This window comes from Thermobia domestica, chromosome 1, assembly GCF_964235325.1.
Source record: "Thermobia domestica chromosome 1, izTheDome1.hap1.1, whole genome shotgun sequence".
Taxonomy (NCBI): Eukaryota; Metazoa; Arthropoda; class Insecta; order Zygentoma; family Lepismatidae; genus Thermobia; species Thermobia domestica.
This window is the reverse complement of record NC_137454.1, coordinates 48429604-48443135: the sequence shown is the minus strand read 5'-3', so window position 1 is coordinate 48443135 and position 13532 is coordinate 48429604. Positions and strand designations below refer to the sequence as shown.

Below are 13532 nucleotides of genomic sequence, written 5' to 3'. Positions count from 1 at the left end.
AATATGATGGGGAAGGAAAAGCGGAACACATAGTCCATCATTATATGCTTTGCATTGTGTGGAGCCAACCGTCGTGCAAGTTTCAATCGCACATCTTATTTTTAGGTCTTTCACAGCTTCTACAACATAAGCAATGCTTCTTATCTAATCAACAGCACTCAATACTCGTACGTCATTTTCCGAACGACTGGAGCTCTTGCGTAAATTTAGATAGTTTAGAAGATGTGTCTGAAAACTGTATTTTCGAAAGTTGAGTTGTGGAATTTTTTACTTGATAATTTACAAGTATCCAAGCATTCTTTATTGTGGTATAAGCTATGGGAATATTAGCCACCAATAATTTTCCCATAGAGGACCAATTCTATAGCACCCAAGATTTGAGTTCATTTGGTCGGTTCCACTCATAAATTTATGTTTTCCTTTTCTTATACCCTCTATCTTTGGCTCTCACCTTCACTAACTTATGTTGTAAACGAGACTAGCGGTTGTTTTTAGCTGTGCAAAATACTTCATGAACAATTGATACAATTGTTACTGCAGAACTGTCCATCCATTTGACTACTACAATTTTGTCTTTATTCAGTGAAGGATCTACCCGGGGCCGGGGAGCCTAGGCCTCTAGTTTTTTGTGTAACAAAAATAATTTAAGCTATTATTTATATGTTTTTTGAATTTTTATAATAAACTCATGATTAGGGCAACCATAAAGCATAAAAAGCGGTAAAAGCATATTGGAATGTTTCACGTATGGTTAGTACCATATCTGTGATTTTGACCAATTTATATATCCAAATTTGCTAATCTTATAAGCATCGTAAACCATAATTTACAGAAATAAGGCATTAAGCATAACGCTTCTATTACAGAACCTTTTGTATATGCACAATAAACAAAAATAGTTAATATATTTTGTATCAAAGAAAAGAATTATCAACAAAGGGCGCTATCAATGCCGCAAACAATAGAAATCAATTGCCACTTGCCTTTACGCGTAACAATGGAAAGTTTGAATTCCTCCTCCTCTCTCAGCATCTTCTGCTTAGAAGGATTTTTTTTTTTCTTCACCTGGTGTTAAGAGGCAGGCAAGACTGGTTGTGCTTATTCCAAGATGTCAAAATTAACAGTATGTGCAATCTCAGGGAGTAAGTGAATTTCCAACTGACCATTTCAAAGCAGAAGGCAGTAATCTATTTTGTACTCTTTGTTCTGAATTCATTAAAAATGAGAAATCTAGTGTCTAGATATATGTATCTTTTTCGAAACACCGCTTCAGGAAAACTGTACAAAATGAGATAGTATATTGTATTGATGTAATTTTTAGTGGGAAAAATGAATAGTTTCGTATAAAATTTTTTAATGCTTATGTAATAAAAACGAGTAAAACAAAACAAATATGGAATAGAGATGGGTAAAACTGAAGTATAATTCAAGGAACAGCATAGTAAGGCATAATTGAGGAAAAAGCATAATAAAACATAATGTAAGGGAAAATAAAGCATAATATACAGCTGTATAAAGCATAAAGTTGGTTGCCCTACTCATGATATACCTATTGTAGTCTGGGTTCTGGGTGTCCCTCCAGTTTTTACCTTCTAGATCCGTCACTGCCCTTATTGTAATTTACATACCGAAACGTTCCTCGAAGATCTTACTTTTTCATTTATTGGCGTTCTTACAGGGCAGTTCCCTGGGATGCGATTTTCTAGCAACGTATCAACTGCACCATACCTAATGTTTTTCAAATGAATAATAAATTTATGTTCGTAAAACAAATTATCGAAACAAATCCTAAAGGAAAATCATTTTATTGATGCTGGAAGATTGTCAATGAAATCTAACAGATGCTCTACTGGTTTTCCAAAGTGTTCATTTGTGTACTGTGAAATCATTGAGAGGCTGTGAAACTTTAGGAACATAAGTGTAATGATGTCTACCATAACGAACAAATGTACTCGTAAAGGCCTAACGTATGGACAGGCTAAAATATAACTACAAAATTGTAAAGGTAAGAATAATACAATTTATGTCTTAGGAGCTGACATTTCTGGGGAAGGGAAAATAATTCAAACTTCCAATTGCTGCCACTAGAGAACTCTACACTAGAAGCCGCCTCGAAGTACATTAGGTTGAGTTGATTTTGAGTTTAATGCTCCATTGAACAGTGAGGCTCTATGAGACGTGGAATCCGAACCACATGAGCTCCCGCCGGGAATCGAATCCGGGTCTCTCACGACAAAGGCGCGTACGCTAACCGCTTAGCTACGAAGGAGCTCCGAAGTGCATTAGGTTGTCAAGTCATGTCACTTTGAAAGCTACGTAGAGATAGAAGAATAATAACATTAAAGTAGTGACATCTACAGTTTGAAGTAAACCATACTGTGACCATATTGTCACGCTAGTAGATAACAGGGCACATCGGGATAGTCACTATTCACCTCAGCGACCCCGAAGACTATGGACTGGTCACTAATAATTATCGATTTTTATTATTTTTACACATCAACCCCTTCTCATCACCATCTCTCACCTAGTATGTCAATGGGAATGAATCTGAATTTAAATGACACTGTTCAACTCAGCGACCGCGAAAACTATAGACTGGACACAACTATCGGCTGTTTCCGATTACTTTTACATGTCACACCCCACCCTTTCTCACTCTTCCCTTGCCGCAAATGTACAATAAATCTCTAAGTTAGGCCAAGGTGCACTTAAATAACAAAAATCTTCAAAATCGCAGCAGCGGTCTTGGAAGAGTTAAACAGTGTTACTTCATTTTTATTTATATATACATGTGAGAAAAACGTTTTCAAATATTGGAAGCAATATCAATGAATGTAACTATTCGACCGACTTTAATTGACATTTGTAAAATGAATACACGAGTATGATTGATGCTAATCAGCATTGATCAGGGATCTAACAAAGAATTTGCGATATCTCATTCCAATTTATCCGTAGTATTTACATTTTTGAAACGGTTTGTGGTGGACAACATCGTGTCCGTGTGTTTTATTGTGGTACTCTCGTTTCCTTCTACTATCTCATTCCTTCAATTCTTCACTTGCCTTCATTCGTCTCCCTTAGCCTAAAGGGCATAATCGTGGGAGGTTAAACTGAGAGATTTCATTTAATTTTTTTCTTATTTTTGAAAAGGATCTTCACATCGAACTTAATAAGCCTTAAAAAAAACTGCATTATTAATACAAATATTAAAATAATATAATAATGAAGTATATATATCCTATACATATTAGAAGATAATAAATGTATTTCAATAATGATACTAAGTTACTTATAATGAGTCGGGTCCTTATTCTGACTAATTATTTAGTCTTTGTGATAAATACACTAATTACGTGGGTTTTCTAGAGAAATACTCTCGTTAATTATTGTTAATATTCAGTTACACTTTTCACGGTCTCCTAACTTTCAGTTACTGGATGTTAAAGTAAGATTTGGCTATATTTCTCTGATATATTTTCAAGCTGGAAGTAAAATATAGTACACACAGTAACAGGAAGTGTGTAACATTTCTTAAACATGCATTTAACATACACAGTACTAATTCCTTAAACGAATTTTTTCCATTTATTATGACAATGTACATCATTGTGATGCATTTCATAAACACCTCCCCAACGCCGATATATATACAGGATGTTTCAAAACAACACCGACAACGTTTGGGAGGTGATTCCCGCCACCAAGATAAGACAAAAAGTATAGGTCAATCTGGGTGCACAAATGCTTCCTTTTGGAGTTATAGGCTGCCAAAAAAATTGATTTTAAAAGTCCATAGCTCCAAAACTATGGGACCTACATACTCGGGTCATGACTACGCTTAGGAACTAATATGTGCGCTATCCAAAAATACTCTCTTCAGAATCCTAAGGTACTCAGACAATTTTTTTATTGAGGGAGTTTGGCTACGGGCATGTAACTTGCAGTACTCACCAACTACCTCTATAAAAGTTATTGCGGAAGTACCGCAGAATTCTGAAACTTGGATATTTAGATAGCACAGCAAATACTAGTTCCTAAGTAAAGTCTTGACCCGACAACAGTAGGTCCCATAGTTTTGAAGCTATGGACCTTTAAAGTTCATTTTTCATGTTTTCGACAGCCTGTAACTCCGAAAGGAAGCATTTGTGCTCCCAGGTTGGTCTATACTCTTTGTCTTACCTTGGTATGAGGAATCACCTCCCAAATGTTGTCGGTGTTGTTTTGAAACACCCTATATATATATATATATATATATCAAAGCCTTTACTTACTTTTAATTCTTCTCTCACATATTTCAGAAGCTTGTTTTGCCGATCGCTTGACAAACCAGTTATCTCCTAAAAGCACCATAATTTCGTTTGTGTGTACCATTTTCCCTCTCATAAGAGCTTGTGATCCTATAGGAACCATGATATCGTATGTTACTTGATTTGGCAGCGTCTTCAATCTTTCCTTCAGAGACACATACTCTTCCTTAAACTTAGTCCACTGTTCTACTTTGGCTTCATTCTTCTGAATGTCCTGTAAATAAAATTCACAGATTCTTGATTATTTTTTAAAAATTCTTCTGATCAATGTATTATGTAGATTTTGAAAAAAAAAAAAAAAAATCCTCACACTCTTTGCACACTATATTTTGCGCACTCTTTTGACGCCTGACGTACTCGTATAATAGATTATGTTCCTGAAAAGTCAGTTAGACCTACTGTACAGTACACTGAAATAAATCCTAGGAAATATCTTGCAATTTTTCCTATAGTCAAAATCTCAACTTAGATCTCATGTCATTTCCTATGTTCTGAACGATCCTATGAGATTTCTCTTGTTTACAGCACGTTCTATTTCGGAAAGAAAATTCATAAGATTTCAATTTAAGCGACATCAGGTGAAAGTGAAAACATGTTTGTTTTCTCACCACCAATAAAGAATGCTATTTGCGCACTTATTAGTGCATATGAGCTTACGAGGAGCATATATTTTTATATGATACAAAGTCAACGTTCTATGACAACAGACATGCACAGGCAGAAGACACTGAAAAACATAGCTGACGGAGTATGCATTTTGAAACCTGGTACCTCTTCGGAGGTATGGAACAGGAGAAATCTTGACGTGTATGGCACACATGGGTATGATTTCCTACGAGATATGTCGTAACATTTGTCCTACAATAAATCCTAAGATATTTCCTAGGATTTATCTCGTAGTGTATAGCAAGCCCTAATGTTATTATAAAAGAAAATTCGTTCTCTTACTCATAAAATATTCAGTAAAATAATGCGCTACGTGTATAGTGACATTTTTAAAAATTCACGTTGTTATAAATGTAGTAATTATTACTATTTGCTGCTGTTTAAGCAGAAATAATACACTAAAAAACTGAGTTTATCAAATAAATAAATAAATAAATAAATAAATAAATACACTGTAAAATTTTGTACGTGTTTTATAGACTCAGTTATGTCATCAATTACCTTTTAAGTTAAATACTTTTTAGTACGTTTGATAGAACACATTCACATCGGAAAAAATATTCTAAAGATGAGAATACATCAATCGATAAATGTCATTAAGCTAAACAAAATGATTGTACAAAACCTCATGCGCAGTTTTTTGAATTTGATTGTAAATCTAAAAAATGATTACCTAGACATTAGAGCATGACGTTTCCTACAGATAATTCTTGTGTACAGTTTGTTATTTTGGGCTAGGTTTACAACACTTGAAAATACTGTAAACGAATTTTTTTTTCTGAAATTTTGATTGTAGTGACTCAGAGGCGCCATCCGAAAAATCTGATTACATGCACTGCAAACACTTGCAGTTTTACCATTATTTCTTTTTTAATACTGAAAAGTACTTTATTTTTCATACGAAATTAACACTTGGTTTCTTTGGGTTAAAAGTTTTAGTTGTTAGCAACAACCTGACATTTTTTAACCAGACATGCATTTGAAACACTATTGTTCTTTCAATAACAATGATACTGGTATTCTTTAAAACACTTGCCCAATAAACAAAATGTTGCCTGCTTTCCGAGAATAACAACATCCTCTGAGGACTGTTATAGGATTATTCTGTTCGCAAAAATTGTGGAAAACCTTTCAGTTTAACGTCATCCGATTATGCCCTGTAGCCTACGGGAGACAGATAATTAAGGCAAGTGAATGATGATGGAAGAATTGATGAAATAACAACGTAGGAGAAAATGCGGGTACCCCGAGGAAACCCACGTCCACCACAAACTCATCCGACCGGGGATCGAACCAGGAACCCCATGTATCAGAGGTAAACGCTCTACCACTGAGCCACCGTACCCCGCAGAAGTACAAAAACGATTAAACTCGACCGAATAGTGTACCGAGTCAGAGATAGAAGAAAAATGACGGCCCACAGAAGTACGAAAACGATTAAACTCGACCGAATAGTGTACCGAGTCAGAGATAAAAGAAAAATGACGGCCCACAGAAGTACGAAAACGATTAAACTCGACCGAATAGTGTACCGAGTCAGAGATAGAAGAAAAATGACGGCCCACAGAAGTACGAAAACGATTAAACTCGACCGAATAGTGTACCGAGTCAGAGATAGAAGAAAAATGACGGCCCACAGAAGTACGAAAACGATTAAACTCGACCGAATAGTGTACCGAGTCAGAGATAGAAGAAAAATGACGGCCCACAGAAGTACGAAAACGATTAAACTCGACCGAATAGTGTACCGAGTCAGAGATAAAAGAAAAATGACGGCCCACAGAAGTACGAAAACGATTAAACTCGACCGAATAGTGTACCGAGTCAGAGATAGAAGAAAAATGACGGCCCACAGAAGTACGAAAACGATTAAACTCAACCGAATAGTGTACCGAGTCAGAGATAGGAGAAAAATGACGGCCCACAGAAGTATGAAAACGATTAAACTCGACCGAATAGTGTACCGAGTCAGAGATCGAAGAAAAATGACGGCCCAAATATATTTACTTACTAATAGAGTAAACACACTAGTAGTAGAAAAGTGACCATTTATAGAGAGTCGACGCCAAACAATGCCCTTTCAGTTGGTCTACTCGCTAGTATGTGTGTGTGTGTGTGTGTGTGTGTGCCTTTGGTTCATGGTCCCGAGTTCTATTCCTGAAGGAAGATCACAAAAATTTAATTTAAAAATCATTTTTTTTTATTAATCATCCATATCCTATAGCCTAAAGGGCGTAACCATGGAACATTTAACTGAATAAATAACAAAATAATAATAATAATAACAATTACAAAAATAAATACATAAAAGTGAATAAAAATCGCCAAACAATACGTATAAGAGTTTGACTACTGAGAGAAGGTAACGTATCTCTCCAAATTGGCGCTTAGAAATTCTTATAACATATCTAGAACGGACAGACATCTTATTAGCGGTTAGGTTCCGCAAGTAGCCCCCAAAATTCACAGGGAAATTGACAGAATTATACAAAATTTAAGCATCAGACAAACGAACGGTAATAAAGAGTATCACTGTACACAGTGACTAATTACGAAAAAACAAAATTAATATTGGACTAAATGAAAGCGTGTAGTGAGGCCATATTAGGTAAACTGGCAATAGATCATAATGTGTCAGTATTTTAAACCACTGTCTTAGTAACGGGCTTAGCAAGTATGTGATGCAATAGGTGGGAGAAAAGTATCAATTGAGTTTACCAACACTCCATAGTGTTCAATATATCGCCCTTTAGGGTTCTGTGTTATAGTATTTTACGGGGGCATAAATTTGTAAAATTTACAAAAGGAATGTGTTATTTGATTTTACAATAGAACTCTACAACTAATTAAATTTTATCGGGATCTTATGTCTCATATGTATAATAAAGTAGAAGTGCGAAATGCAAAGTTTGTTCTTTATCATGTAGTATGCGAATGCAACGCAAGGCATATGTTCTTATGCCATATTTTTTTTTTTTTTGGCTCTTCCGTCGCTTACGCCTCTGTACCCCTACGGACGCACACCCACGTGCCCTCTCACCTGCTGCGCCCCTGGTCTGATTCGGTTAGATAGCAGTCGTGTTTTTACTAGCGATCTAGCACAGTTGGTTTGAGTTTTAAATTTCTGGTTCGTGTTTTATGTATTGTAGTTTTTGTCAAGTTATGTCCTCCCTCACAGTAAAGAAAAAAGTTTATAATGCCACTAAAATATTGTTTTCGTTATTTCTCAATTAGACAGGAAATTAACGAACATTTGCAAAAATGCAATTTCAGCTTAGGTAAGAAAATGAAATAGGAGTAATTGTAAGCAAGGTATATCAACATAGCCTTAGTAATTTAGGAAAGTAATATTTAAAACAGCTTTAGGTCCTCCGATTCCGGTGGGCCATTAGCGAAACTTTAGTCTTTAATAGAAGATGCGAGCAAGAATGCGAAACTCTTGTAGGTTCTCAGCACCAAGATACCGATTAAAAATAGCAAAAACAAGCCGATAAGGCAGGATGGCTTCGGATTTCCGCAGACCACTACGAAACTCGTTCCACAGCACACAACGGCCAATGTTTGACAACTTCTCGTTGCGCAGTTAATTAAGAGTAATATATATTTTTGTATTTTAAATTCAATTATTTAAAGTAGTATATTCATGCACTTTTTGTTTAACTTAATTCACTCATTATTTTCATTCTAAGTGCATCTTTGCTGCGAACACTACAGGTTGATAAGTATGTTACCAGAAGGCAGAGTAACGCGGAGGTTAGTTTGGAATAAGAAACATCACAGAGTGCAGCCGCAGAGTATTCTTATTTGTGTGTCAAGGCGAGGCATATATTTATAATTAAACGTATACTACTTATTCCAAAACTGATTACGTCCGGAAGCGGCTTTCTGAAACAAGCATTTACTGTTTATACATCAGAAATTCCTACGTATTTGAACAAAGTTCATAATTTACTGGTATCTAAAGAGAACTCAAACCTTGGTATTATTTATGTTTATTTTGTAATTTAGAATGTTGCCTTGTACAAAAGTAAAATCAAAATATTGATAAGGATATAATTGTATACTTCTTTCTAATAATTACCAGTTCCTGTCTTTGCTTTAGAATTTCAAGATTTGACGTTTCTAACTTATGAACTATTCCCTTAGGCACAAATTCTTGATTAGTAGCCATAATTCAACACAATACAAGTAATCCAATGCAACACCATCACACCACAACTGTATATACGGTTAGCGATCTTCATTTATTCGAGTTTTAGCATTGTTGCTAACAAGTATTTACTAATATATTTTAGTTTCACCAAATATTCCTACGGTTCGTTTTTGAATTTCATAAAACTTAAGTACTTAATAAAATTAATACAAAAGATATGTCAGTTAGTAACTATTTTGTTATTTTCTTTTAAACAAAGTACTGAAATAAACTTTATAATGAGAAATTAATTTTTGGTAATTTCGTATTAACAGGTCAAATTGCTTGCAACATTATCCGCTGTTTCCGGCTGGGAAATGCGAGAGTTGGTGGTAGATGGTGCCTGGCTGAGAATTGTTTGTTTCTTTCGGTTTCTAAAATCGTTGATAGTTTATGTCAGAGAAATTGTTTGATGGTAGTCGTGTTATTATGATTGTCTAATATAAGACACAATGGCTACAAGTAGTGCTTTAGATGTAACTTCAGAATATAAGCGTGTGGAGGAAAACTCTGCTTGTGAAAACAACTCTAGTAGCATTCATTATGGAAATGGAGTTCAATTTAATGAAGAGTTTGAGTACGAGGTACTATTTATTTATGTTATTTGTGTAGAATAATAACTTTACTACTGATTAACCTGCACATATATAAATACTAAGAGTGAAGCATTTGTTCATTAGGTTAAATTGCATTCCATATTATTATAGGTAGCATGTGTGCAAGGATGTCACCTTCATGCTCAGCATGTTGTATTATTGTGAACATAAAAAGTTGATTCGGTGTTGAAATTATCTTTTTCGAATTGTAGAGTAGACGAAATCAATCAGAGGGAGAAAAGGATATCCATTATTGCTCAGTTTTCCGTGAAGGTCAAGTTTAGGCATACCACTCGAAATCGTTGAAAAATTATACTAATTTCCTTCTTATAGTCCTCCAAAATGTTTGAATTGGGCGACATGACAGTACCAGATTTAGCATAGATGAAGTAAACGGACCACCAGAATCGTTGTTGAAAGACTGCAATTCTCTTACGATTTGCATAGAAAGTCCGGGCATACCCACAAGGATTAACTGCCGCACATGGCGGCTACGAAATCGAAATTTACGGAGAAACGAAAAAATCAGACGAAATATCAGTATGAGAGTAACAACAACAACAACAACAAAAAAAAAAAAAAAAAAAAAAAGATGGCAAGGGTGCACTTTCTGCAGAACAAGTGATTTTGCCACGTTGTTGACATGACGCAAGTAGGAATAAGTAAAGTAGGGTTAGGGAAGTTTGGACCCATTTTGTTAAAATTAACAGAGTGTAATTGCTCATATTGCTATTTATTATATCGTTGTGCACTCTTACCCAGGTCATCAGTGGAGGGTGATTAATTAAGGAGAAAAACTAAGTTACATTATGGTATATAAGAGTTCGGGTATTGATGCAATATTAGGTAAATAGACAACAGAGCATAATATGGCATTGTTTCACACTCACTGTCTTATTAACTGCGTTGCTACAGCAGTGAGTGGAAATACAGAAATGTAGATCGAAAATTACTAAGAAGAGAGTTGCATCTCAACCAAATGTGGCGAAATGGCGCAAAATTTTGGGTACTATTCCATTTATGGAGGCAGAGCTAAATTTGTAAAATCCAAAGTAGTAGTAGCTATGTTACTTGATTCCACAATAAGATTGTGCAAGTAATCAAGTTATATTGATATTTTATCTTTTACACGTGTAATAAGGTAGAAATACGAAGCGGAAAGCGTGTTGTCTAGCAAGTAATACTCCATAAAAAGACATGGTGAAGTGAATTGCTATGTGAAGGCAGTGTAGGAGGTGTTCATAGAAGTCTGGCAAAGCTGTTGTACCACACACAAGGCATGCGTTTTATGTCATATATTTTTCCATTATCTTCATTTATAAGTATACGCACCTGCTCCGTAGGAGGGTACCCCCTATTGCTCGGGCCCCCTTGCTGCGCTCTTTTCCTCTAGATAGCACTCGTGGTTTATGCACTGCAGTTGTTATGCTATTACATAGTACTGTAGTAGGATGTTGTAGGTAAAGTGCTAATTGGAAACGAGAAAGCAAGGATTTATTGTTGTCGTTATTTGTTAATAGTGCGTAGTTTGCAACACTTGACAATTTAAACGTACTAATTTTGCCCAAGTACTGAAGAGGTGTGAGGAATACCGTTTGGTCTCATCCCCAACGAAGAGAAAATCCCAACCTGCACCTCGCGGGAGAAAGCGGGCAACTCCTTAGATGGCTGACATGAATGGGGACCGACTGACTCTCGGGATAAGGAGTCAACCTCTACTAGGTGCCAACAGTCTTCTCGTAGGGCGAATGAGCGGGTGGAGATCAAGGCACTTTCTTGTCCTTAGGAGGTGAAACTGCCCTAAATGGCGGATGAACCACAAGATAGTTAACGACATGAAGATATGGAAAAGAAATGAGCATGCTACCACATTATTATTATTATTATTATTATTTTTTTTTTTTTTTTCAAGAGAGACGAAGGAGGAGAATAAATATAATAATGATTCTTCCTGAGGTATAACATTCCGGAGGTAAAATAGTCCCCAGTTTGGATCTCCGAGTGGTGACTACTCCGGGAAGAAATATCAAAGGAAAAAATAATGATGATAATAACATTTATTTCAACATAGGAACTTCGAATGTACGAACTTCACGACGTGCGGGTAAACTTGAAAATTTAAAAGTGGAAATGGATAAATGTAAAGTGAACATAGTGGCGTTATCATGTTTGTTTGGCTTATTTTAATAAGGTGAGCCTGATGTATGTAGTCATCACTCCAAGAACTGTACGATGGAGGCATTAACATTAATATTGATGGCACTAATGAGCACTTACACTGCTCAACGTTCCCGGGCAGAATGGACTCACCCGACCTGGCTCGTGGCGTCCTGCAGTGTTGTGCAGTGGCTTCCTGGGAACGGAGTTGTTTTTCCGCGCGGACGGCAATAACGCACAAAACAGGACCGTTGTTGTGAGTGTTGTGTTAAATTTGTTTTCAAGTGTGTGGGTTTCCGCTCTGTGACCAAAATGCCGCCCAAACAAAGCCGGTTTTGGGAAGGCTGTGTTGCGGCTCTTTATGACGCCCACTTTAGTGTTTCTGTCATTAGAAAACAGTGCAAGAAGAATGTTTGCAACATCAGTTTAAGTGGAATAAAAAATGTTTTTAAAAAGTACAAGGGCAACGAAGCTCCACCATTTGGATCAGCAACGAAGTTGCCTAGGAAGCGGGAATGCACTAAGGCCACCTCCACCATGCAGAGGAAACATCGCAAAATGGGAATACAAAAAAAGTCCGCCAACACAAAGATGTATGGCTAATCGTCTTGACGTGTCTTTGGGGACTGTGAGCCGGACGTTACACCATCAACTCATGCTGGAAAAAGTCATGAAAGCTCGTGCCCATTTTCTCAAGGATGCCCACCAAAAACAACGAAAGTGTAACGCCCGGAAGCTGCAGGAATGGCATCTGGAAAACAAAGGTGGATGTATGTCGTAACGCTCGATGAAGCATGGATTTACTTTTACGACTGCAGTAAACCGAGAGCCATCATGTACCGAGAGAAAGGCGCCAATAACTTCAGAAGGTGGGTCCATGTCTGTAAAGAATCCTTCCCAAAAGGGTTCAAGGTCGTTACTGGCTACTGTTACCGAAGTAAACTGAAGATTCGTAGAGTGACGTAGAACTGCAAAATAAATTCGCAATATTTTCAGGAGCAGATCATGCGGCCAATCTACGAGCATGAGATTCCAACAATGTACGGAAATGACGCCAATCTGGTGCGCATTGACATCGACAAGGCCTCATCACATACCTCACGATCGTCCCTCGCATTTTACAGGGAGATGGAGGAGGCAAGTGGTATACAGGTGATACCTTTCAATGAGGTACCTGTTAAATCTTCAGATGCAAGTCCTATGGACTATTGTGGATTTGGATTGCTGAAGCGGGGTTTAGGAAAACGGCGTGTGACAACTGTGGAAGGACTTTGGAAAGCTGTGCGAAGGGAATGGGACAATATTCCCCTCCCAGTTCTTCAGAGAAGCCTATTACAGTGGAAATTACGCTGTCGGGCTATTGTTAGGAACCAAGGGAAATACCTCGAGTACTTACGGACCTGGCGCCATGGATTCTTCTAAATTTTTAGGTAAGTCGAAATTAGGCAAATGTAGACTGAGCAACCTCTGTAGGCTGGCAAAAAAGCTTTCGACGGGGTTAATTGAACGAAACTTTTGAAAATACTTAAAGAAATCGGATTCAACTGGAGGGACCGATGAATCATTCGAAATCTTTTCACAGGACAACGAGTGAAGTTGCGCTTGAAT

General features: G+C 36.8%; 2 protein-coding genes across 3 annotated transcripts in view; one reads left to right on the top strand and one right to left on the bottom strand.

Moving 5' to 3' along the window:
- Window positions 1–9208, bottom strand: part of uri (unconventional prefoldin RPB5 interactor) — a 37138-nt gene extending 27930 nt beyond the window's left edge. For both annotated transcript variants that reach the window (XM_081757196.1, XM_081757200.1), the window contains exons 1-2: window positions 9061–9208; window positions 4278–4527 (exon numbers count right to left, since the gene is read on the bottom strand). In XM_081757196.1, coding sequence (XP_081613322.1) covers window positions 4278–4527; window positions 9061–9150 — 340 coding nt within the window. In that variant the 5' untranslated portion in view covers window positions 9151–9208. The remainder of the gene's footprint in view (window positions 1–4277; window positions 4528–9060) is intronic.
- Window positions 9209–9479: 271 nt separating this feature from the next.
- morgue (modifier of rpr and grim, ubiquitously expressed) overlaps window positions 9480–13532 on the top strand; it is a 54700-nt gene continuing 50647 nt past the window's right edge. The window contains exon 1 of the mRNA XM_081757186.1: window positions 9480–9755. Within this exon, the coding sequence (XP_081613312.1) occupies window positions 9624–9755 (132 nt within the window). The 5' untranslated portion in view covers window positions 9480–9623. The remainder of the gene's footprint in view (window positions 9756–13532) is intronic.